Genomic DNA, 22,897 nt, shown 5'->3' on the forward strand with positions numbered 1-22,897 from the left:
GGAAAAAACAATCTTACGCAAGCTACAACATGAATGTACCTTAAGAACATTATGTTACATGAAATAAGCCAGTTACAAAAGGACAAATACATTCCGATTACACATGTATGAGGTATTTTGAGGAATCAAATTTATAGAAACAGAAGTACAATGGTGGTTACCAGGGATCAGAGGGAGGATAAGTTGTTCTTTAATGGGTATAGAGTTTCAGTTGTACAAGATGAAACAGTTCTGTGGATTGATTGCACTGTAGTGTGAATATACTTAACACTGCTGAACGTACACTTAAAACTCATTAAGATGGTAAATTTTATGTTGTATGTATTTTCTCACATTCAAAAGAAAAAGGAGACAACTGAAACAACTGTATAAAGAAGATGCTATTATTCCCAGTGGGGCAATGGAGGCACAGAGAGGCTAAATTTTCTGTCCCTCTCACAAGGCTGGTTAATGATTGTGTTTGGGATTTAAAACCCAGGGCTTGTGCTATAGCCCACCCTCTTGCTCACTAGTCCTCTCCCACTGCCTTCAGTGTGTTTTCCTATCTTCACAAATTGTGGCTGGGTTAGAATAATCACCTTGTTCACTGATAAGTTTACTTAAGGAAGCCTGAGGTACAATTCCACAGGTTTCCAAAATTTGTCAGATTTCAGGCTGTCTGAATGTATTTTATTGTCTTGCCTATTGAATTGGTTGTAAATTTACACTGTAAAATAATTTTCAATAGCAGATTTATATACTCAAATGAAAATATAATTTGTTCAGCTTTTGTTTTCAGTGTTCACTACTGCAGAAAGTTGACCTATACAGACTCTACGTCTGTGGAATGTGTCAGTTGACTGCATGAAGGCTGGTAGGAAGGGGAGGTGGTCTGTGGGAGCCAATGGCTTTATGTGTCATCAAAAGGAGAAAAGAAAATCCTAGTTTATAAAATCACAAAATCATATTTAGAAAATAAACAAGTTAGTTTAGAAAGTTAACTTTCTAAGCTAGGGCATCTCAGAAAAATCAAACATTTCAGGTTCTCAATCAAAGAGAGATAGATTGACATATGACAGTCTCAATGCCCTCCATGTGCCTGTTCCCGATTCATTTGGAGGCATAGTGCTTCCCCATAAGGGCAAAAAAATACAACTATAATAGGTGCACATAAACCCCTTTTCTCTGTATTCTCTCTGTAATACACTTCCACCCTCTTTACAAAATGAAAATAAAACAACCCTGGCTGGCAAAGATTAGGAATCTGTTGGCAGCGTCTTTTAAGAAGAAAACACGCTTTACATTTCTTTAATAAATTTAAAAGTTAAACTGATGGTCTAAAGGAATGTGCTACTTTCCCTCTGGTCTTCCTGGCTTTCCCAGGCCTTCATAGGTATAACTCAGGGGCAAGAACTTGGTGGTTGTAGTTGTGTGTAAGTTTGAGACGAGCGCTCTTAACAAATGGATTGATTTCCAGTCATTTCTTGTCTATGTGATTCTGCATACCAAAAGAAGAAAAAGCCAAGAGTTGTGGAAATGATTAGAGTATTTGTGTTTCAGGTGCCAAAGTAATAAATCATTTCATCTTTAATATGTTTGATATTTAATGATATTAGAAACTCACTTTTATTCCAGATGGAAACATACACTGACACATGCACACAAACATGCAAAACCAATTTTTATTTTTGTGTTGGCCAAAATTGTTAGAAGACATTCTTATAAGATATAGAGAAGCAAGAATTTTGATCCACTAACCCTTCATGTTCTTTCCCTCTGCATTTCTCAGACCCTTTGAAGCTTGCAGACAGCTTAAAATCTAAACAACCTGTGCCTGTGCTGACTTATGGCCACCACCCTGATCCATTTCCTGTCTTCCTGGCTTTGCTAGCTGTTGAAACAGTGGAGCTTGCCTCGTGTGTGTGTGTGTGTGTGTGTGTGTGTGTGTGTGTGTGTGTGAGAGATTGTGGGTGTGGGTAGTTTAACCTTTTTATATCTTAGCTGCCTGTAAACTCAGTGATTGCTACGTTCAGATCAAACCTTGAACTTGTTTTTTTCCTGGCGCCAGGAGCCTTCCTGGGCTCCCCATTCCCTCCCGGAACCACTGCCATTTCTCATGGTTACTCTACAACAGCTTCACTGGCTGAAAATGAAAACTGAACAAAGGGATTAAATTGTGAGGTAAAATTTGCTTTTCAATTTCTTTCTTTGAAGTTTTGTCCTACCCCCACAGAATATTGTGTGCCTTAGAACAATTTCTGTTTTGAACATATTTTATAATTAGCAAGTCTTTGGCATAATTCCAATTTTCTTATAGAAAACTGTTGTTTATGCTGTCTAACATCTCTGAAGCTTTCAATGTTCAATTTTAGTTGTCTACATTTAGTGGAACTGAAGCATGCAAGGAATGGAGGTCTTCTCATGAAACTGTAAACCACTTACGGAAAAAGAAATCTTTTTCAAGTTTTCGTTTCTCTGCTCCCATCTTTCATCCAGTCCCACTCACATGCATGCATGCAGACATATGCACATACACACACCTTTAAGGTGCATTCCAGAATATAAAATATGTCATTTACTACATTTATTTAAGTAGCTGGATTTGATGTGTATCAGATAGAGCTAAACTTTGCCAGGGTATGACAAATGGAAGAAATTGTTTTTTTCTAACTGAAAGAAAAATATAGTTTTAATGTTAAATGACTCAGTTTCTTCTAAAACAGGCATTGTTTTTTATTTTTCTCTTTTGTTCCATTAATATTCCTTAAAGTAATTTTAGACATTTTAATTTTCAGCCTATGGCTCATCTTAAATATGAAGTCTTGAGATCCCATGTATAATTTACAACTACTTTAAATTGCCTGCTCCTTTCCAATAGAGTTTAAAATATTTTATGAACTAATTTTTAGATTTTAAAGCAAATGTCATTCATAAATCATCTTTCAGCATATCTAGTTTAATTATATCAATTATTTGATATCTTCCAGTCCTCCTCTCCATACCCTTCTCCCCATATAATTCAGAACTCATCATTTATCCACTGGTCATAACGAGGTAATGCTAGTTCATGCCTAATACCCTGTAGCTTCCTGTATTGGACACACCCACTTTCCAGAGGTGACTAGCATATATTCACAATCAGTTGCCTTATTTTCATCTTCTTACTCATTCTATTCTTCTCCAGCAACATTTTTACAGCATGAAGAGCCTGACCTTTTTGTCACAGGGGATTTTCATTGTCAAAGCAAAAATCCCTTCCAATTTGTAAACACTCTTGTTTGAATGAGATAAATCACAGACATTTTTGACTCTGGGTTGGGCCTACAGTAAATTTTCAGTATGATCACCTGAACAGAGCTGGACAAACTAAAGTCTATCCCTGAGTTGCCACTCCTTTTCTGTGCTTCTTTGAGCAGGGCCTCTGAAGATCTGTTTCCTAATCTTATCCACAGAATGAAAGTAAGACTGATCTTTTCAGGGTAGGTAATGATTAGAGATCATATACACGAAGAAGCACGATCAACACAATTTGTTTTAAAAGACACTGAATTCATTTTGATAAATCATTTACATGCACCCTGTATCATTAGATAATTAAAGGTAGTTTAAAGTCATTTTCTCAAGTTTTAAGTGCAAACAAATTAGTTGAAGATCTTACTAAAATGTAGATTCTGCTTCTGGTTGAAGCCTGAGATATTACATTTCTAACAAGCTCTCCGATAAGGCCAATAACACATGGGGCTTGTACATGGACTGTAATTTGAATAGAAATTGTAAATCAATTGGATTCATATAAAAGAATAGAACAAGTTAAATTAAGATGAATAAATAAAGAAAAGGCAAAGGATGAACCAAGACATGAAATGGAACCAGAAATGATGCTATAAATATATAATATAAGCTACTTGCTACATGGGGAATAAATTTGTCTATATAATTTTAGTAGACAGTATGAAAAAGGTATCGGCTCCATCAATATTCTTTCACTTTTGCATAATATGTATGCGTTATAAGAGTTGATAAGCAAAGTTATACTGCTACTAAACATTACATTCTGGAGCCAATGAATAGAGACTCATTTATTTTTCTCAATTAATTCAGAATAGACAATTTTTGAAATGAGGTGTACCATTGATTTTTACCTTTAGATAATTTGGGAAGAAACAACTTGTTAAGAAGTTAATAAAATAAAATGTTTCAGAAAGAGCTATTTCATTTATCCTGTGGAAATCAAGTCTGATATCTGAATGTACTATGTTGACTCCTGTGGGCACTCATTCCTTTATATCCAAACAGAGAAGGGGCACCATTCTCGAGATATCAAAAGATTCTGGGTGAGAAGTGGAAATCTCATCATTCATTCATTTCTTCATTCAATTTATTCAATGCAAACTTCATCCCAAGTACACTACTTACAGACTTACTTTCTTTTCTTTCAAATTCCTCCTTTTGCTGACTCCTTGACCATCCACATTAATTGTTCCTTTCTTGAGCTGCTAACATGTTCCACAGTATTTCATGCTGGAGAATGTTTTCTACAAGACTATCTTCACTAACAAAATATTACAAAGACTACCTGACATTTTACTGGAAATGGAGGATAACTAAGAAGCATGTCGAAGATAAATATTTAATATAATTTTCCTAAAAGGCTCCATTCACTCAGCTGTCATTGGCATCCTTGCCCCAGGGCCTCAAATGCTCTAAACTTGTCAGTGTCTAATCTATTTTGAGACTGCTCCTCCATTAATATCTTCTATTACAGATTTCTGAGGCCTACAACTCCATTACTCAATAAACAGTATGAAAATGCAAAATTCAAGATATTTTTATTAATTTTCACTCTATTTGTAGCATAAGATGCTACATGTTTCAGGACAAACCTATTGTTGAATAATGACTTTTACTGGAAAAACAAAATAACACAGCATTTTTGTGTGAAACATATGAATGACAGTGTATAAAAATATCGCATGTAATACATGTCTTACAATATAAAATGAAAAAATGTTTGCCCAAATTTCTTCCTCCTAGATTTGTGTGTGTGTGTGTGTGTGTGTGTGTGTGTTGATGAGGGTAGTGATGGTGAAGGAGTTGGCTTTGAAATACAAGGCTGTTATCATAACATGTTCTTCCTAGTCAAAAGCATACCTCTTTCTGTACAAATTAATGTTAGGTAAACTAGTTTAAGCTCCAGCTAGCTGTTAAGTTAGTGAGTTTTGTTTGTGGGTTCACAAATTACTTACAAAATATTTACCAGAAACTGTTATGCTTAATCAATTAAGAACTTTTGATTGGCAATTTTTAAAGTTATTTTACTAGAAGCAATACAATTTCCTCTAAGATATTATGCAATTTATGCTGCAATAAGTTCAAATTCTTTCTATCCATACAATAGTAAACGTGTTCTATCTTATTAAATTAACAGGTCTTAAGAAATAAATGGAACACCGATTATGAAGGAATCTATAAATTGTAAAATAAAATAAAATTGATGTAAAATGAAAACCATTATTAAAAGCAAGGCTATGGTTTTACTTACAAAGTTCAGTGGAAACGAAATGGAAAAAATAAATAATGAGTAGATCTTTGTGATGCTAATTTTATGTGTCCAATTGATGGGGCCACGGGAAACCCAGATATTTGATCAAACATTACCTAATGTGCATGTATGTGTCTGTGTGTGTCTGTGTGTGTGTGTGTCTGTGTGTGTGTGTGTGTGTCTGTGTGTCTGTGTGTGTGTGTCTGTGAGGGTGATTTTAGATGAGATTAAAATTTTAGTTGGTAGATTGAGTACAGCAGATTGCCTTCCCTAATGTGGATGGGGCTCACGCAATCAGTTGAAGGCTGAATAGAACCAAAAGGGTGACTCTCCTGGAGGTAAAGAGGAATTCTTCCTGTCTGACTGCCTTTGAACACATACATATATGACATTATTTTAGAGGTAGGTATGCAGGCATATTCCAGGATATGTAGGGTGAGCAGGCAAACTGGAGACCCAGGAGAGCTGATGGTTTAGCTCTAGTCAAAAGGCTGGCAGGCTGGAGATCCAGGAAGAGCAATGTTTCAGTTTGAATCTGCAGGTAGGAATAAACAAACAAAAAACAACGATGTTTTCGTTAAAGCTCAAAGGCAGTTAGGTAGAAGGAACACTCCTAGGAGCATCACGCTTTTTGCTCTACTCACACTTCAACTAATTGGATGAAGATCACCCCCTTAGGTAGGATAATCACTCAGTCTACTAATTTAAATATTAATCTAGTCCTAAAACACCAATACAGAAGCACTCTGAATAGTGTTTGGCCAAATGTCTGGGGACCCCATGGCACAGTCAGGTTGACGCAAAAAATTATCAATGACAGTTTCTAAGCAAGCAGAAGTAACAGGAGCACCAAGCATCCAATAAAAAAATTATCAGACATGTAAACAAGGAGAAAAAAGACTACCATAATGAGAAAAAAAACCAATCAACTGAAAACAACATATAACTATGCAGATGTTACTGTTAACAAAGAAAAAAATCATTAGAATTGTATTTAGTATGCTTAAAAAATTGAGAATAAAAAATATACGCATATTGAAATTGAACATTCAGAGACTAAAACTACAAAGCCCAAGATAAAACATATTGGAAAGAAGTAAGGACAGATTAAGCACTGCAGAAGAAAAGGTTAGTAATTACAGAGACATAGCGAGAGAGAATATCCCAAATGAAACACACAGAAAAGCCTTTTAAAAAACTAAATAGATAATCTCTCAGCTGTGGGCAACTTCATATGGCCTAATATACATGTAATTATAGTCTCAGAAGGAGAGAGAGAAAAAATATTTGAAGAAATAATGGCTGAAAATTATCCAAATTTGATGGAAACCATAAACTCACAATTCCAAGAAGCTCTATAAAGCTAAAATGTGCATGTGAGTGCGCGCGCGCACACACACACACACACGAAAATAACCACACCTAGCAACATTATAATCCACTTGCTCCAAATAAGTGATAAAGAAAATAATCTTAGAAGCAGACAAAGAAAGAAGATGAATTACAAACTGAAGATCAAAGGTCAGAATGACAGCAAATTTTCTTTAAGGAAAAATGAAGTATAGCTGAAGTCTTAATAATGAACGGTGGATTTATTTTGCCTTAAGTCCAGATTGTTCAGATTGTTTATGGCATATTTCTGTGAAACATGCATTTTAACTCAAAGAAAGAGATGCAGTTTCATTTCTTTCCAAAACATCCACTAGAGACCTTTGTCCTGCTTGTCACGGAGCCAGTTACTGCTCTTGCAATCTACTGCACCTAATGCCCACAAAATACGCCCTTTGTACTTAGATCTCCATGTGCCCAGAATGTAAAAGGCCAATTTTACTTTGTGACAAATTGCGGTGTCTTAAGACCAACATTAGTTACTCAGATTCTGATTTTTATTCTCTATATTTCTCCAGAACGACTGTCAATCTATTATATATTTGTACAATCTGGTATTAAGATGCTTTCCCCAAAAGATATTCTGCGAAAAGATCTGAAGTTGGTCCATGGTTGTCCCATGACCTGTGCTTTTGTGAACAACTGGGAAAAAATTGAACAGTTCCATAGCAGACCAGATGACATTGTGATAGCCACTTATCCTAAATCAGGTGAGTTCTGTGGCCTGACAAATTCAAGTCCGACCTCGATTTTTGTTTCTTGGAAATCAACTTGTCCATAAAATAATTATCATTCTAAATAAAGTTAATATTCATTTAGTGCAGTCACCTATTTTAGTATATTAAAATTGGCATTTGGGGCATAGAAAGGGGAATTAAGTTTGTAATAGAATATGTTAAAATGGTAGTGTTTCCAATAGATTCTTCTCCCTTCTCCTGTGCAATTTGGGTAATTATTTTGAAAATGTTGCCTTTTGTCACAGGTACTACTTGGGTTAGTGAAATTACAGACATGATTCTAAATGATGGAGATATTGAAAAATGTAAGCGAGGTTTTATTACCGAAAAAGTTCCAATGTTGGAAATGACTCTCCCTGGATTAAGAATATCAGGTAAATTTAACCCACTTGGAATTATTATTTTGTAATATTATTTACACAGCATATGCATTATTGTATGTGTGACTTTCACTGAAACTGGAGTAGATTTGGTGACATAAAATGGAAGCTGGAAAACAATGTAAAACTGAGGAATATGAAGAAACTTTATTTTTGTCTGTTGTATATCCAGGTATGATATCAAAGATGAGAGTCTTACTGTACAAAACAATTACAAATTTGATTGATAAAATAAACAATACTTTTTCTGTCTTATTGACTTTTGTTGGGTAGAATTTGTCAGATTAGATCAGTAAGTTCCTAATTTAGGACATTGTTGTAATTAATAAACAAGGAGCAACTTTTCTTAAAACGTAGAATTCACTAATACTATTAATTTTTCTTCCACAAGTATTTATGGAATGCTGGTAAAGAATTATTCACTGTGCTATGGCATAGATACATAATGATTAGAAATTATATATTGTATCATAGGTAGCTTACAGTAATATTGTGATGTTAAAAAGTAAATAACAGTATGTCAATGTTAGTAGTCTTGCACAGCCAAAGAATAGGGTTCTGTGGAAGCGAACGATAGGAAAGCTTACTTTAAATGAGTAATAAAGGCAAAAAACTTAGACAAATTAAAGTAAACAAGTTTAATTGAGCAAAGGACAATTCACAAATCAGGCAGCCTCTTGAGCCAAAATAGCCTCAGAGATTCCAGAACAGCTACATGGTTTATGGAAGGAAGGAATGTGACACACAGAAAACAGAATTGAGATATAGAAACAGCTGGCTTAGTTACAGTTTAGTGTTTGACTTATTTGAACACAGTTTGAAGAGTTGGCCACCTTCGATTGGCCAAAACTTGGTGATTGGCACAAGGTAGAATGTAATATGTTTACACATCCAGTTAGGTTACAATTCACTATGTATAGAGAAACCTTTAAGCCAAACTTAAAATGTGTAAGATGACAGCTTTAGTCTAAATTTAACAAGGGGTATCTACTCCCAATTGAGTTTAAAAAGTACATATTTGGGTAAAGAATATCCCAGGATATAGTCCTGGAAAGCATATTCCAGGAAGACCTTGATGTAGCCTGGGGACTAAAATGATCCATGAAAGAAGGAAAAAGTGGGATGCAAAACAATTGGAAATTAGGCTAGGATAGATCATGTAGGACTTGTAATTCTTAAAATATTTTCTCATTTTATTCCAAGAACATTGAGGAAGACATTGAAGGGTTTTATGCAAAGAAAAATTATAGGGTTTTTGTTTTTTGTTGTTGTTTTAAATACAAAGATTCCACAAGTTGCTTGGTGGAGGCAGAATTGAGGATGCTAGAGAAGATATATTTTTGACTTGTTGATGGACTGTCAAGGAAATATGAAGGAAATGAAAGAATCAAGAATGACACAGTTTTATTTCATCAAGCAAGTGGACTGTGGAACCATTTGCTTGCAAGGAAAAGTACTTGGAGAGGAACACATTTGGGTGTAGAGTTATTAATATTTTAGTTGTGAAATGGTAACCTTGAGATGCCATTGGATATTATAATCAGTTAAAATTATAGTGAATTAAAATGATGGTATTTGGAGCTTATTAAAATATATTCATTAGGCAATGTCAGCATAATTGGACATTGGAATCAATGTGATTGCCCAGGGAAAGCCTGTGGAGCAATATGAGAAGAGAAGGACTGAGCTGTGAAAAACATCAACATGCAGAAGTTAGGTAGAGAAAGAGCGGCTAGCAAAGGAAACTGAAAAAAAATGAGCTAAGAGGGAATGGAAGAGTATGGTGTCCTGTAGATAAATGAGAGGGGTATTCAAGAAGTGAAGCTTGACTGTCTAATGCTGCTAGAATCCTGGGATAAAAATAAGTAGTAGGATCGTGATAGACCTGTATGACAATGTAAAGAGAAATATCCAAATCCTCTTCTGTGATGGAGGTGCCCCTCAGCAGACTGACTGAAATAGTTACTTCCATAGGCAGAGACGGATCAACTGGCAGGATGTCAGTCCTTCTATGTCATTGCCAGAAGTCAGAGAGCAAATGCCAATTTTTGTTTTGTTTCATTTTGTTTAAAAAATAGATTCAATTTTTCAGAGTTACAAATCTAAAATCCCAGTTCTTTCCTAAGCCATTAAGTTCAGCTTATAAATATTATTATTTTACTTATACAACAAAAAGAGTTTAATATTTGATCCAAGTTATATTTAATTAAGCTCCTTTAAACACTTGAGTGGCATTTATATAATTAGTATATTTCATTTCCTTGAGCACTTACTTTATCTGACCAAGACAAACCTTCCCAAGTACTTATACTCCAATAAATTAAGCTCACAAATACAGCAAATCTTAGCCATGTTAAATGTTTCAAAACTACATAGAAACTTAGCAATGATTCCACCACTGTACTCCAGCCTGGGCGACAGAGCAAGACTCTGTCTCTAAAAAAATTTTAAAAAGAAAATTAGAAATTTAGCAAGATTTCAACTTAAAATTCAAGTATAAATACTCAACATTTTTTACTTAGCATTACAAAGCAAATCCGTTACTCTCACAAAGCTGTTACTCTTACATTTGTCAAGGACTTAAAATGCAAACTGCAAAGATTCTTAAAGCAAATGGTTATGATGAGATGTTCTTAAACGTGCCCATGTTATGGCTTGATGTTCTTAAACATGTCTATCCTTGGAAAGCTTGGAACTGAGGGATTATGCTGGGAGCAAGGAACCCAAATGAGTTCAAGAGTGAGGCAAGACTTCAGAGCCATAGAAAGTATGAAATGAAAAAGTGACAGAACCAAAGTAATCAGAGACATGGGAGTAAAGGATAATAGTTGGAAGGCAGGATTGGGGATAGAGAGGGAGGCTATGCAGCTTTGCCTGACAGTGAATGGCTGGAGTTCAGCAGGTGGATGAGGGTAAACTGCATCATTTAAATCTACTCTAGACTGGGCACAGTGGCTCACGCCTGTAATCCCAGCACTTTGGGAGGCCCAAGCAGGTGGATCACGAGGTCAGGAGATTGAGACCGTCCTGGCTAACATGGTGAAACCCCGTCTCTACTAAAATATACAAAAAATTAGCTAGGCGTTGTGGCGGGCACCTGTAGTCCCAGCTACTCAGGAGGCTGAGGCAGGAGAATGGCCTGAACCTGGGAGGCAGAGCTTGCAGTGAGCCGAGATTGCACCACTGCACTCCAGCCTGGGGGACAGAGCGAGACTCTGTCTCAAATAATAAATAAATAAATAAATCTACTCTAGAGAGTGAATATAGTTTTATTGTCTTTACACATTGCTAACACTCATACTTGTGGATATAAACGGTTCATTTAGAAGACTCACTTGGCAAAATGATTGCAAAACAGGAGAAATTGAGAACTCTTTCAGGGAAGCTGAATGCGGAACAGGGAACAACAGATGTGAGAAAAACTTCTTAAAAGAAACAGACATAAGTTCATGTCATGGCCATTAAGTAATAACGAGTTGTGGAAGATTACAATTTCTCATTTTTATATGCTGGGTAAACTGACTGTAGTTGCTAGATCAGTAGAGGCATAGTAAAATCCCTGGTGGAGTTGTACGGTAATTTATGTTTACAGCCATTTATATTTGCAAATAAAATACAGGACAATTAATTAATTTGAAATTCAGATAAATATCAATTTTATTAAGTATACAAGCACTTTTCAAATGTTTTACGGGAAATATTCATGCTAAAAACAACCTGCTATTTATCTGATAATTCAAATTTAACTTGGATTTCCACATTTTTTAATTTCCTGTCTGCCAAACCTGTCTCTACTGACATTAAATAGTCTTCTTCATACTGACCATGTGCTAGTCACTGTTCTCTATGGACATTTATGAAAAAAACAAGTTACATCTCTGTTCTTATGAAATCTCCATTTTAGTCTATGTTTAGGAGTGAGGTTGGGGAAGGGACATGAGGACATACAGTAAACAAACAAATAATTTAAAAATTTACTAAGTCAAAATGTGTTTTATAGAACATTAAAAGAAAAATGTTGTAATAGGCTGAATGACTTCTTAGCATATGCAGTGAATTATTGTGAACATTTAAAACAAAGTATTGCTTTCAATGAGTGAGTCAGATGTAATTTTACATGGGTTTGCCTTTGTATTCAGCGATGGCAAGATGATTTAAGATTATCAGGTATTCCAGAGTTTAGACTGCGTATAAGTAATACTGTGGAACAAAAAGGAATGCATAAGAAGTTTATGTATCATCTCTCTTAAGACCTTAATTTGAAACCAAATTCTACCATATATTTGTTGTATGACTTCAAAGAGCTAAGCTAATAACTAAAGATTACACATTTTTCCTGTCCATACATATATGGAGAGACATATGACACATATAGAATATAATGAAAATATAGATACAACAGCTGATATTACACTCAAAGTTAATGTCATCTATGCTACAGTATCTGATACAACACAATAGCCAGTTTTAGACTTACTAGTTATTGATTATCTCTTTGGCATGAAGAAAACATTTAAAAAGTCATTTATTGCACAGGTACAAAACATTTAAAAAGTCATTTATTGCACAGGTACAATAAAACTCCAAATTATTTAAGAGGGTATTACTATCTCTCGTTTTGGAGATGGGGAAACTGAAGTACAGAGATTCTGAGATACTTTCAAAGTGTCTCACACTGCTTAAGTGATAGAGTCTGCATTTGAATTCATGGTGACTAACCTCAGAATGTGTACCCTTGAATGTTACACAATACAGACTCTAGTAATGTGGTGAAATGCCTGTGATTGGTTCAGAATTTAGCTGCATTACATAATGCTCAAAAATGTCTTGAAAAACTGGTTGGCAAAATAAGGAGACGTAGCCTTTCTGGAGACTCTAATATTTCTGTATACTTAAACTAAATTTCTAGGTATAGAACAATTAGAGAAGAATCCATCACCCCGGATTGTGAAAACACATCTACCAACTGATCTTCTTCCTAAGTCTTTCTGGGAGAACAATTGCAAGGTATACTCCAGACTCCAAGTCAGTTTTTTAGTGTGACCCTATCCCTTTACCCACTCACATAGTTTACTAAAAAAAATTTTTTTTGTTTGTTTAACCAAATACTTGCAACAATCTATACCCACTCACATTGTATGTAAATCTTCAGAAGTCATTTACTTGTGACCATGAAAACTGAGCTACATTGAAATATTTCCATTAAAAATTAAGTTTTAGTCTGAGTTTATATACTCAAGTTTTCCGAAGTTGAGCAGCAACAGAATCAAAAATCTCAGCACAATATTGCTACTTTTATTTCCCAACTCTCCATAGATCGTCAGGCCTTCTGTAAAAACTGAACTTAAGGATGTGAGCTCTTATTTGAAGATTTGGTATAAGTCCTTGGTGAAACATTTGTTCCTGCTTATCTGCTTTGGGGGAAATTTTATATTTCAAATTCTATTGCCTTAATAGTTACAGTGCTATGCAGATTATGTGTTTTTTCTTATCTGACTTTTGATCATTTGTGATGTGTGAGAAACTTTCTTAAGTTGTTGACTTTATGAATGAAAAGTTGTTCATATTATACTCATTATTATTTTAATGGCTGCAGGATTTGTTCTGATACCATTTTGTTCCTGATCTCAGTTATTTGTGTCTTCTCTCTCTTTGTCAGTCTTGTCATAAGTATATTAATTTTATTGTTTTTTTAAAGCTAGTTTTTTGTTTTATCAATTATTTCTGTTATCTGTTTTTAGTGTCATAGATTACTGCTTTTTTTCTCTATTATTTCTCTCCATCTACTAGCTTTGGGTTTATTTTACTCTCCTTTTTCTAATCTCTTTAAGCAGGAACTGATATTATTGATTTGTTTCTTTCCTACTTTCTAAAATAAGCATTTAGTGTTGTAAATATTTTTCCTCAGTAAAGCTTTAGTTGCATCCCACACATTTTGATATGTCATGCTTTCAATTGCACTCAATGCTATGCATATTTTTATTTTATTTGAAATTTCCTCATTTACTGCAAGATTTTGAAGTGTATGATTTAATTTCTAAGTGTTTGAGGATTTTTATGTTTTCTTTTTGTTACTGATTTCTAGTTTTATTCCATTTTAGTCAAAGATCATACTCTACATAATTGCAATTCTTTTAAATTTCTTATGGTTCATCTTGTTCTATCTTATTAATGTTTCATGAGCACTTGAGTAGGCTGTGTATTCTTCTTTGTAGCTGGATGTACTCTCTGTATTTTTATTACATCCTCTTGACCAATAATGTTGTTCAGTTCTTTTATATCCTTTCTTGTCTTCTGTCTAGCAATTCTAGCAATTGCCTGAGAGTGGTTTGTAAACATGCTCAACTATAACTATTGATTCGTCTATTCCTACTTCAGCTTTACTGGTTTTCATTTCATGTATTTTGAAGTTCTGCTGTTTGCTATTTGGTATTCAGAATTGCTTTATCTTCTTAACAGATTAGTCCTTTTATCATTATGTAATGCCCCTTGTAATTTTTTTCCACTGAAGTCTATCTTGTCTTGTATTGATATAACCACTCCTAGTTTCTACTGATTGTTTGCATTACATATTTTTTGCTACCCTTTTACTCTCAATGTATCATTGTCATTTTGTTTGAAGTATGTCTTTTGAACAGCATACAGCTAAGTTCAGTTTTTATACACTCTGCCAATTTTTGCCTTTAGATTAATATGTGTATATTACATACATTTAAAGTAGTTATGGAATAGAGCCAAGATAGTTGACTAGACGAAATCTGGAAGAGCTTCTCCCACTGAAAAAGATCAGAATATCAAGCAGACTGGCATACTCCAAGAAGATCTTTGGATAAAAGGCATTCAGAGTGAATAGAGGGAGAATGCAGATACTAGAGCTACAAGGGGAGGAAGCTAGGAATTCTGAATAGGGTTGTTGAGCACCATGACTCATTCCTGGCCCTGCACAGTTCCTAGAGAAGGAGTGAGTGAAACAGGCATGAACAGCCCCCTTTACCATGGACCTCCAGGATCCTAGCTGCAGGAGACTCCATGACTCCCAGAGACGTTTTAGTTGGCAGGCAGAACTTCCCAGAGAATTGGCAGAGACAGTACTCTACTCTGTGTGGAGTCCAGAGGGTTTGGCACAGGAATAGCTGCAGTGGAACACGGCCATAGGTGCCCATCCCCCAAGGCTTTCCATATTTCTTTAGGTGGCTTTAGCTTTTGTTAGCTCACAGGTCTGGAGAAAGCAGGCCTGTCTTGCACATGGGCCGGGGCCAATCTGATCTGACCGCTCCTCTCTGTGCTGGCTTCTACTAGGGCCCCTGCATAGCCACACTCACTTAGTGCATAGCCTCAGCTGCCCTACTGAAGCACTTGCCAGCAGCTGCTGTCATAGTTCTTCAATGAGCAGCCCCTAACTTCCAGTTTTTAGCCCAGATTTTTGCTTTTGCATATGGATCCTTACTGGTGCAGATTCACTTTCAGCCTTCTCCCACCAGTGCACAGTAACCTGCAGCCTACTCCTGCTACCCTATGAGCAAGTGGATGTACGTGGCTGCCCCATCACTACATATGTGCCTCTGGCCCCCTGCTTCCCTGTTGGATTACACTCTCTCATGTCATCTCCAATGCCCCACTGAAGCACTTTTGCCAGCATCCCTGATTGGAATGTTGTTGCCAGTAGTCTGGGAACACATCAGCACCTCCAGCAGAGCAGGTGCTTGACCTCAAGGGGGCAGAGAGCAAAGCAAAGGGTCTTGTTCTAGCTCCCTAGAGACAGAGCACATAGTCCTGGAGTGCTGAATTAAGCCTTGGTCCCCTAAAAGCATCCAAAAAGGAAAACAATCTAATAAACCCAAATTTACACTAGAGTCAAAACCTCAAGGGCAACAAAGAATATAAAAGCAAAAAGCACCGTCCAAAGAAAAGGAATTTCAAAGATTAAAGAAATGTTAGCTGTCACAGATGAGAAAGAAACAGCTCAAGAATTCTGGCAACTCTAAAAGCCAGTGTCTTCTTGCCTGCAAATGACCTAACTAGCTTGCCAGCAATGGTTCTTAACCAGATTGAAATCGTTGAAATGACAGACATAGAATTCAGAATCTAGATGTCAATGAAATTCAATGAAACATAGAAAAATGTTGAAACTCAATCCAAGGAAAACAGTAAAACTGATGAAGAGCAGAAAGAAAACATAGACACATTGAGAAAGAACAAAACTGAACTTCTGGAAATAAAAAATTCACTAAAGGAATTTCATAATACAATGGGAAACATTAATAATAGAATAGACCAAGCTGAGAAAAGAATATCAGAGATGGAAGACTGTTCCTTTGAATCAAAGCAGGCAGAGAAAAATTTTAAAAAGGAATTTTAAAAAATAAACAAAATCTCCAAGAAATATGGGATTATATAGACACCAAACCTGTGACTCACTGGAATTTCTAAAAGAGATAGAGAGAGGCAATTAACTTGGAAAACAAATCTGAGGATACTGTCAATAAAAATTTTCTCAACCTTGCTAGAGAAGTCAATACACAAATTACGTAAGACAACAATTCCCAAAATATAGAATGAAAGAGGATCTCCCAGGTCAACGTGAAATAAGAATTCTTAAAGACAGCTAGTGAACGGGGCAGGTCATGTACAAAGGGAACCTCACCAGGCTAGCAGTGGACTATTCAGCAGAAATCTTATAAGTCAGACGAGATTGAGGGCCTATATTCTGTATTCTTAAAGAAAGAAAATTCCAACCAAGAATGTCATATCCAATCAAACCACTTCATAAGTGATGAACAGATAAAATCCTTTTCAGAAAAGGAAATACTAAAGGAAGTTATTTCCCCCGAGGTCCTTAAGGGAGTGCTAAACATGGAAACAAAAGACGTACCAGCTACCACAAAAACATACTAAAATACACAGAACATTGGCACTATAAATCAATTACATAATCAAGTTTACATAATAACCATCTAACAGCACAATTACAGGATCAAATCTTCACATACGAATTTTGATCTGGAATACAAATGGGCTAAATGAGCAACTTAAAAGGCACAGACTGGCAAGTTGGATAGAGAAGCAAGAAGAGTCTGCTGCCTTCAAACTTCAAGAGACTCATCTCATATGCAACAACACCCATAGTCTCAAAGTAAAGGGATGGAGAAATATATATCAAGCAAAAAAGAGAACAACAACAACAAAAGCAGGAGTTGCTATTCTTATTTCAGACAAAAGAGACTTTAAACCAACAATCAAAAGCACAAAGAATAATATACAATAATAAAAGGTTCAGTTCAACAAGATGATTTAACTATTCTAAATACATATGCACCCAACTTTAGACCACCCAAATCCATAAAACAAGTTCTTACAGATCTACAAAGATACTCACATAACCACATAATATTACTGAAAGACTTCAACACCACGCTGATAGTGTCAGATCATCAAGGCAAGACACTCAGGACTTAAACTGGACACTTGACTAAATATACCTAACAGACATCTATCCAACAACAGAATATACATTCTTCTCGTCTGCAGATGGCACATATTGTATGATTGACCACAGGCTTTACTCAGCCATAAAGCAATTCTCAATAAATACAAGAAAACCAAAATCATACCAACCACACCGTTGGGCCACAGCACAATACAAATATAAATTAATGCCAAAAAGCCCTATCAAAACCCTACAATTACATGGAAGTTAAATGACCTGCCCCTGAAACAGAGTAAAGAATGAAATTAAGGCAGAAGTTTTTTAAAAAAGTCTTTGAAACAAATGAAAACAGAGATACAAAGACATAACATATCAGAATCTTTGAGACACAGCTAAAGCAGTACTAAGAAAGTTTATAATGCTAAATACCTACACCAAGAAGCTAGAAAGGTCTCACATTAACAACCTAACATTGCACCTACAGGAACCCGGAAAATAAGAGCAAACCAATACCGAAAGTAGCAGAAGAAAAGAAATAACCAAACTCAAAGCAGAACTGAATGAAATTGAGATGTGAATGTCCAGACCAAAAAATAAACAAAAACAAGTTTGTTTTTTGAAAGAATAAGTAAAATATACCACTAGCTAGATTCATAAAGAAAAAAAGAGAGACGATCCAAATAAACACAAGCAAGAATAACCACCAACACCACAAAATTACAAGGAACCTGCAGAGACTGCTAGAAACACCTTTATGCATACAATCTAGAACAGCTAGAAGGAAAGGGACACGTTTTTGGAAAAATACAACCTCCTAATGACGGCAGCGGCAAGGAGTCCAGAGTGGCTGCTGCCATCACATCAGCTGCAGTGGGGAGACATGGGTGGTGGTGGCAGGAGCGGCCACAGGAACAGCAAAGGCAGCAGTGGGACCCCTGTGCCCCGTGACCCCACAGCAGCCTACTGCACCACCCTTACCTTTGCATGGCCGGGCAGGACCCACTTCCAGGCCCAGAGTCTCCGCTATGTCGGGTTCCTTCGTTCAAAGTTGGCCAGGGCCGCTGCGCCTGCGCTGTAGGGAAACACAGAGAGGAGGCAGGAGTCCCGAGAGTCCACCCCTGGGACTCCCCCGAGAGGCTGTTGCCGTGGTATCGCCCTGCTACTGCGATGAGGCCGCGCCGCGTCACCCACCGATGGGGGAGCAGCGTGGTTAGACATGGAGGGAAGGGCATAGAGGGGTTCCAAGGCAGAGCTGGGCCGGGGGTGGTGCCCTGCTCCACGAAGCCAGTGGGAGCAGGGAGCAGGCAGGAGTCCCACCCTCCTGGGCACAGTTGCAGCAGCCCAAGTAATTGTGGTGGACCCAGGGCTCCCTGTGCTTTTGGGGGCCAGGAGCAGGCAGGAGTACTGCCTTCCTGGGAACATCTACAGCCACCCATGCGCAGCTGTTGACTGAGGCATTTCTGCAATCTCGGAGGCCAAGGAAGGCCCCCACCTTGTTCCCATAGGCTCAGGGGTGTCTGCTCCCACTGTCTGGCCTCTACCCACTCCCGGAACACACTCCAGTATCGGAGAGTGGTTGACACCAAGCCCAGGTGCTGTCATAGCCCAGTTGGATGTGTGCACACTTGGGGCAGCTCTGACACACCAGCCCCCTGCCACCTCCGTCCCCTCTGGACTTTGGGCACCCAGGACACAGGAGGGAAGCCGAGGGGCTGTTGAGGGCAGGTCGAAGCTGGCCTCCAGGCAACCCTTGGCAGTGACAGCCTTGGTGCTATGAAGGGTGGCAGGCGGTAGACAGGCTCCTGGGCAGAAGGGGGTGGGTCCCAGCTGAAGCCCCACCTTCAAGCTGGGGAGGGCCTGAAGCCTGGGAGCTGGACTACTGGTCCTGTGGACCACAGTGGGAACTTGTGGTGCTTTTTCTGGGCCCACCCATGGCTGCCCATGGACCACTGGGCCTGCACTTCTTCCCATCTGAGGCCCATAAAACATCCTAGATTCAGACCAGAAGAGACAATGGGAGGAACAGCTACAGAGAGAAGCTACTCACCCCAGGGTCCACTCTCTGCTGAGAGCTGAACACTCATCAGGAAACCCTGACTACCATGCTCAAGAAAGCTCCTCATCATCTTGCTCACCTCCATTTGTCTGCATACCTCATTCTTCCTGGATGCAAGACAAGAACTTGAGACCCACCAAAAGGCAGGGCTGAAAGAGCTGGAACACAAACAGTCCTGAAACAGACACCTTGCTCACCACCTTGTGTGTGACAAGAAAGACAGAAGAGAGAAAGAGAGAAGAGCTGTGGCCCTTCAAGGAGCCCAGACCTAGGAGCACCCTGAGCCAGGGCTGTGACACCCTCTTTAGGGCTCTGTGTTTCCTGGTGTCTCCAAGCTTCTGGGTGTCACTGTGTTCCCTGGTATCAGCTGTGGAAGTTGTTTATGGTGTGCCTGGTCCAGCTGCAACCTTGCAGAGAGCTATGGCCATGAGGCTGGGGCCATGCTGGTGCCTGGAGCTGCCCACCCCATCGCAGCTGGTGTGCTAGGCTTTACACAATGGCCAGACTACAGGCTTGCTCACAAACCCATTGCTGCTTCACACCTGGCTCACCCTCGGCAGGCATGAGATCCAGGCTGGTAGCATAAGCCAAGCACAACCTTCAAGGCTGAGTGGTCAGAATGAGTCCAGAGGGCCGGAGAAAACCTTGAACAAAGGCATCACTGGCCACAGAGGTTTCGGCTGGTAAAGCAAAACCCCAAGGATCTCATAACACTAGGATTGAAACCCTCATAAATTTAAATCATGAACAGTCCAATAGCCAGTCCTGAAAATGAATTAGTAATAACAAACCTACCAATCTATCAAAGGCCTGGGCCAGACAGATTCACAGCTGAATTCTATCAGATGTACAAAAAAGAGCCAATACCAATCCTACTAAAATTATTTCAAAAAGTCAAGGAAGAAGGACTCCTCACAACTCATTGTATGAGGACATAATCATTCTCATACCAAAACCTGGAAGAAACGCAACAAAAAAGAAAACTTCATGCCAATATTCCTCATCGACATAGATGGTAAAATCCTCAACAAAATACTAGCAAACTGAATCCAGGAGCACATCAAAGATCTAATCCATCATGATCGAGTAGTCTTTATTCCCAGAATGCAAAGTTGATTCAATACATGTGAATTAATAGGTGTGATTCACACAGCAAGTACTAAAAACAAAAACCACAAAATCACTTCAATAAATTTAAAAAAAGGTTTTTGATAAAATTTAACATCCTTTCATATTAAAAACCTTCAGTAAACTAGTTATTGAAGGACCACACCTCAAAATAATACAAAATAATGACAGCAGTCTATGACAAACCAACATTCTGAACAGGAAAAAGCTAAAAGCATTCCCCATGAGAATTGGAACAAAACAAGGATGCCCACTTTCACCACTCCTTCTCAATATAGTACAGGAAGATCTAGCTGAGGCAATCAGACAAAAGAAAGAAATAAAAGGCATGCAAATAGAGAGAGGAAGTCACATTATTTCTCTTCATAGTCAATATGATTCTTTAGCTAGGAAACTCCACAGTTTCTGCCCAAAAACTCCTAAAACTATTAACTTCAGCAAATTTTCAGGATACAAAATCAGTGTATAAAAATCAGTAGCATTTGTATACACCAGTGATGTCCAAGCTGAGAGCCAAATCAAAATATAATCTCATTCACAATAGTCTCAAAAAGAATAAAATACTAGGAATATAGCTAATCAACGAGGTAAAAGATCTCTACAATGAGAATTACAAAACATGGCTAAAACAAACCAGAGATGAAAAAAATTAATGGAATAACATTTCATGCCCATGTATAGGAAGAATGAATATTGTTAAGATGACCATACTGCCCAAAGGAATTTACAGATTCAATGTTATTCCTGTCAAACTATTAATTATATTCTTCACATATTTAGAAAAAGAACTATTTTAAAATTCATATGGAATCAAAAAAGAACCCAAATAGCTAAGGAAACCATAAGCAAAAAGAAGAAAGCCAGCAGGATCACAATATCCACCTTTATACTACAAGGCTGCAGTAACCAAAACAGCATGGTACTGGTACAAAAACAGACACATATACCAATGGAACAGGTTAGAGAGCCTTGAAATAAGATGCACACCTACCTACAACCTGCTGATCTTCAACAAAGTTGACAATAATAAGCAATGAATAAATAACTCTATTCAATCAATGATGCTGTGATAAATGACTAGTATGAAGAAAATTGAAACTGGAGCCCTTATTACCATATACAAAAAAATTAACTGAAGATTGATTAAAGACTTGAATGTATTACCCAAAACTATAAAAACCCAGAAGAAAATTTAGAAAATACCATTCTGGGCCGGGCGCGGTGGCTCAAGCCTGTAATCCCAGCACTTTGGGAGGCCGAGACGGGCGGATCACGAGGTCAGGAGATCGAGACCATCCTGGCTAACACAGTGAAACCCCGTCTCTACTAAAAATACAAAAACTTAGCCGGGCGAGGTGGCAGGCGCCTGTAGTCCCAGCTACTCGGGAGGCTGAGGCAGGAGAATGGCGTGAACCCAGGAGGCGGAGCTTGCAGTGAGCTGAGATCCGGCCACTGCACTCCAGCCTGGGTGACAGAGCGAGACTCCGTCTCAAAAAAAAAAAAAAAAAAAAAAAAAAGAAAATACCATTCTGGACATAGGCTTTGAAAAAGGTTTCATGATTAAATCTCTAAAAGCAATTGCAACAAAAACCAAAATGTCGAAGTGGGACCTAATTAAATTAAATAGTTTCTGCATAGAAAATGAGAGAAAATATTTTTGAACTATACATCTGACAAATATCTAATATACAGAATTAAAAGGAACTTAAATCAATGAGCAGAAAAGAACTCTATTAAAAACTGGCAAAAGACCTGAACAGCACTTTTCAAAATAGGAGAATTAAAACAGAATTACCATGAATCCCAGCAATCCCATTACTGAATAGTTACCTGAAGAAATATAAATTGTTCTACCAAGAAGCACCTGTACTTGTATGTTCATCATAGCACTATTCACAACAGCAAAGGAATAACCTAGATGCCTGATACGGATTGGTTCTGTGTCTCTACCCAAATCTCACCTTGAATTGTAATAATCCTCATGTGTCAAGGGCAGGACCAGGTGGAGGTAATTGAATCATTGGGTTGGTTTCCCTATGCTGTTATCATGATAATGAGTGAGTTCTCGCAAGACCTGATAGTTTTTAAGTGTCTGACCTTTCCCTTGCTAAAACTCCCTCTGTCCTGCCACCCTATAAAGAAGGTACCTGCTTCTCCTTTGCCTTCCACCATGATTGTAAGTTTCCTGGGGCCTCACAAGCAATGGGAAACTGTGAGTCAACTAAACTTCTTTCCTTCATAAATTATCCAGTCTCAGGC

At 37.7% G+C, this 22,897-nt stretch overlaps 1 protein-coding gene across 2 annotated transcripts in view; it reads left to right on the top strand.

Moving 5' to 3' along the window:
• The first annotated feature begins 1,997 nt into the window (after positions 1 to 1,997).
• The window catches only part of SULT1B1 (sulfotransferase family 1B member 1), a 38,143-nt gene continuing 17,243 nt past the window's right edge, over positions 1,998 to 22,897 (top strand). For both annotated transcript variants that reach the window (XR_012435322.1, XM_005555154.5), the window contains exons 1-4: positions 1,998 to 2,160; positions 7,429 to 7,620; positions 7,893 to 8,021; positions 12,937 to 13,034. Coding sequence is in view for 1 of the 2 variants with exons in the window: in XM_005555154.5 (XP_005555211.1) it covers positions 7,473 to 7,620; positions 7,893 to 8,021; positions 12,937 to 13,034 (375 nt within the window). In the remaining variant the exon portion in view is untranslated. The remainder of the gene's footprint in view (positions 2,161 to 7,428; positions 7,621 to 7,892; positions 8,022 to 12,936; positions 13,035 to 22,897) is intronic.

Source organism: Macaca fascicularis, chromosome 5, assembly GCF_037993035.2.
Source record: "Macaca fascicularis isolate 582-1 chromosome 5, T2T-MFA8v1.1".
In the NCBI taxonomy this organism is placed as follows: domain Eukaryota; kingdom Metazoa; phylum Chordata; class Mammalia; order Primates; family Cercopithecidae; genus Macaca; species Macaca fascicularis.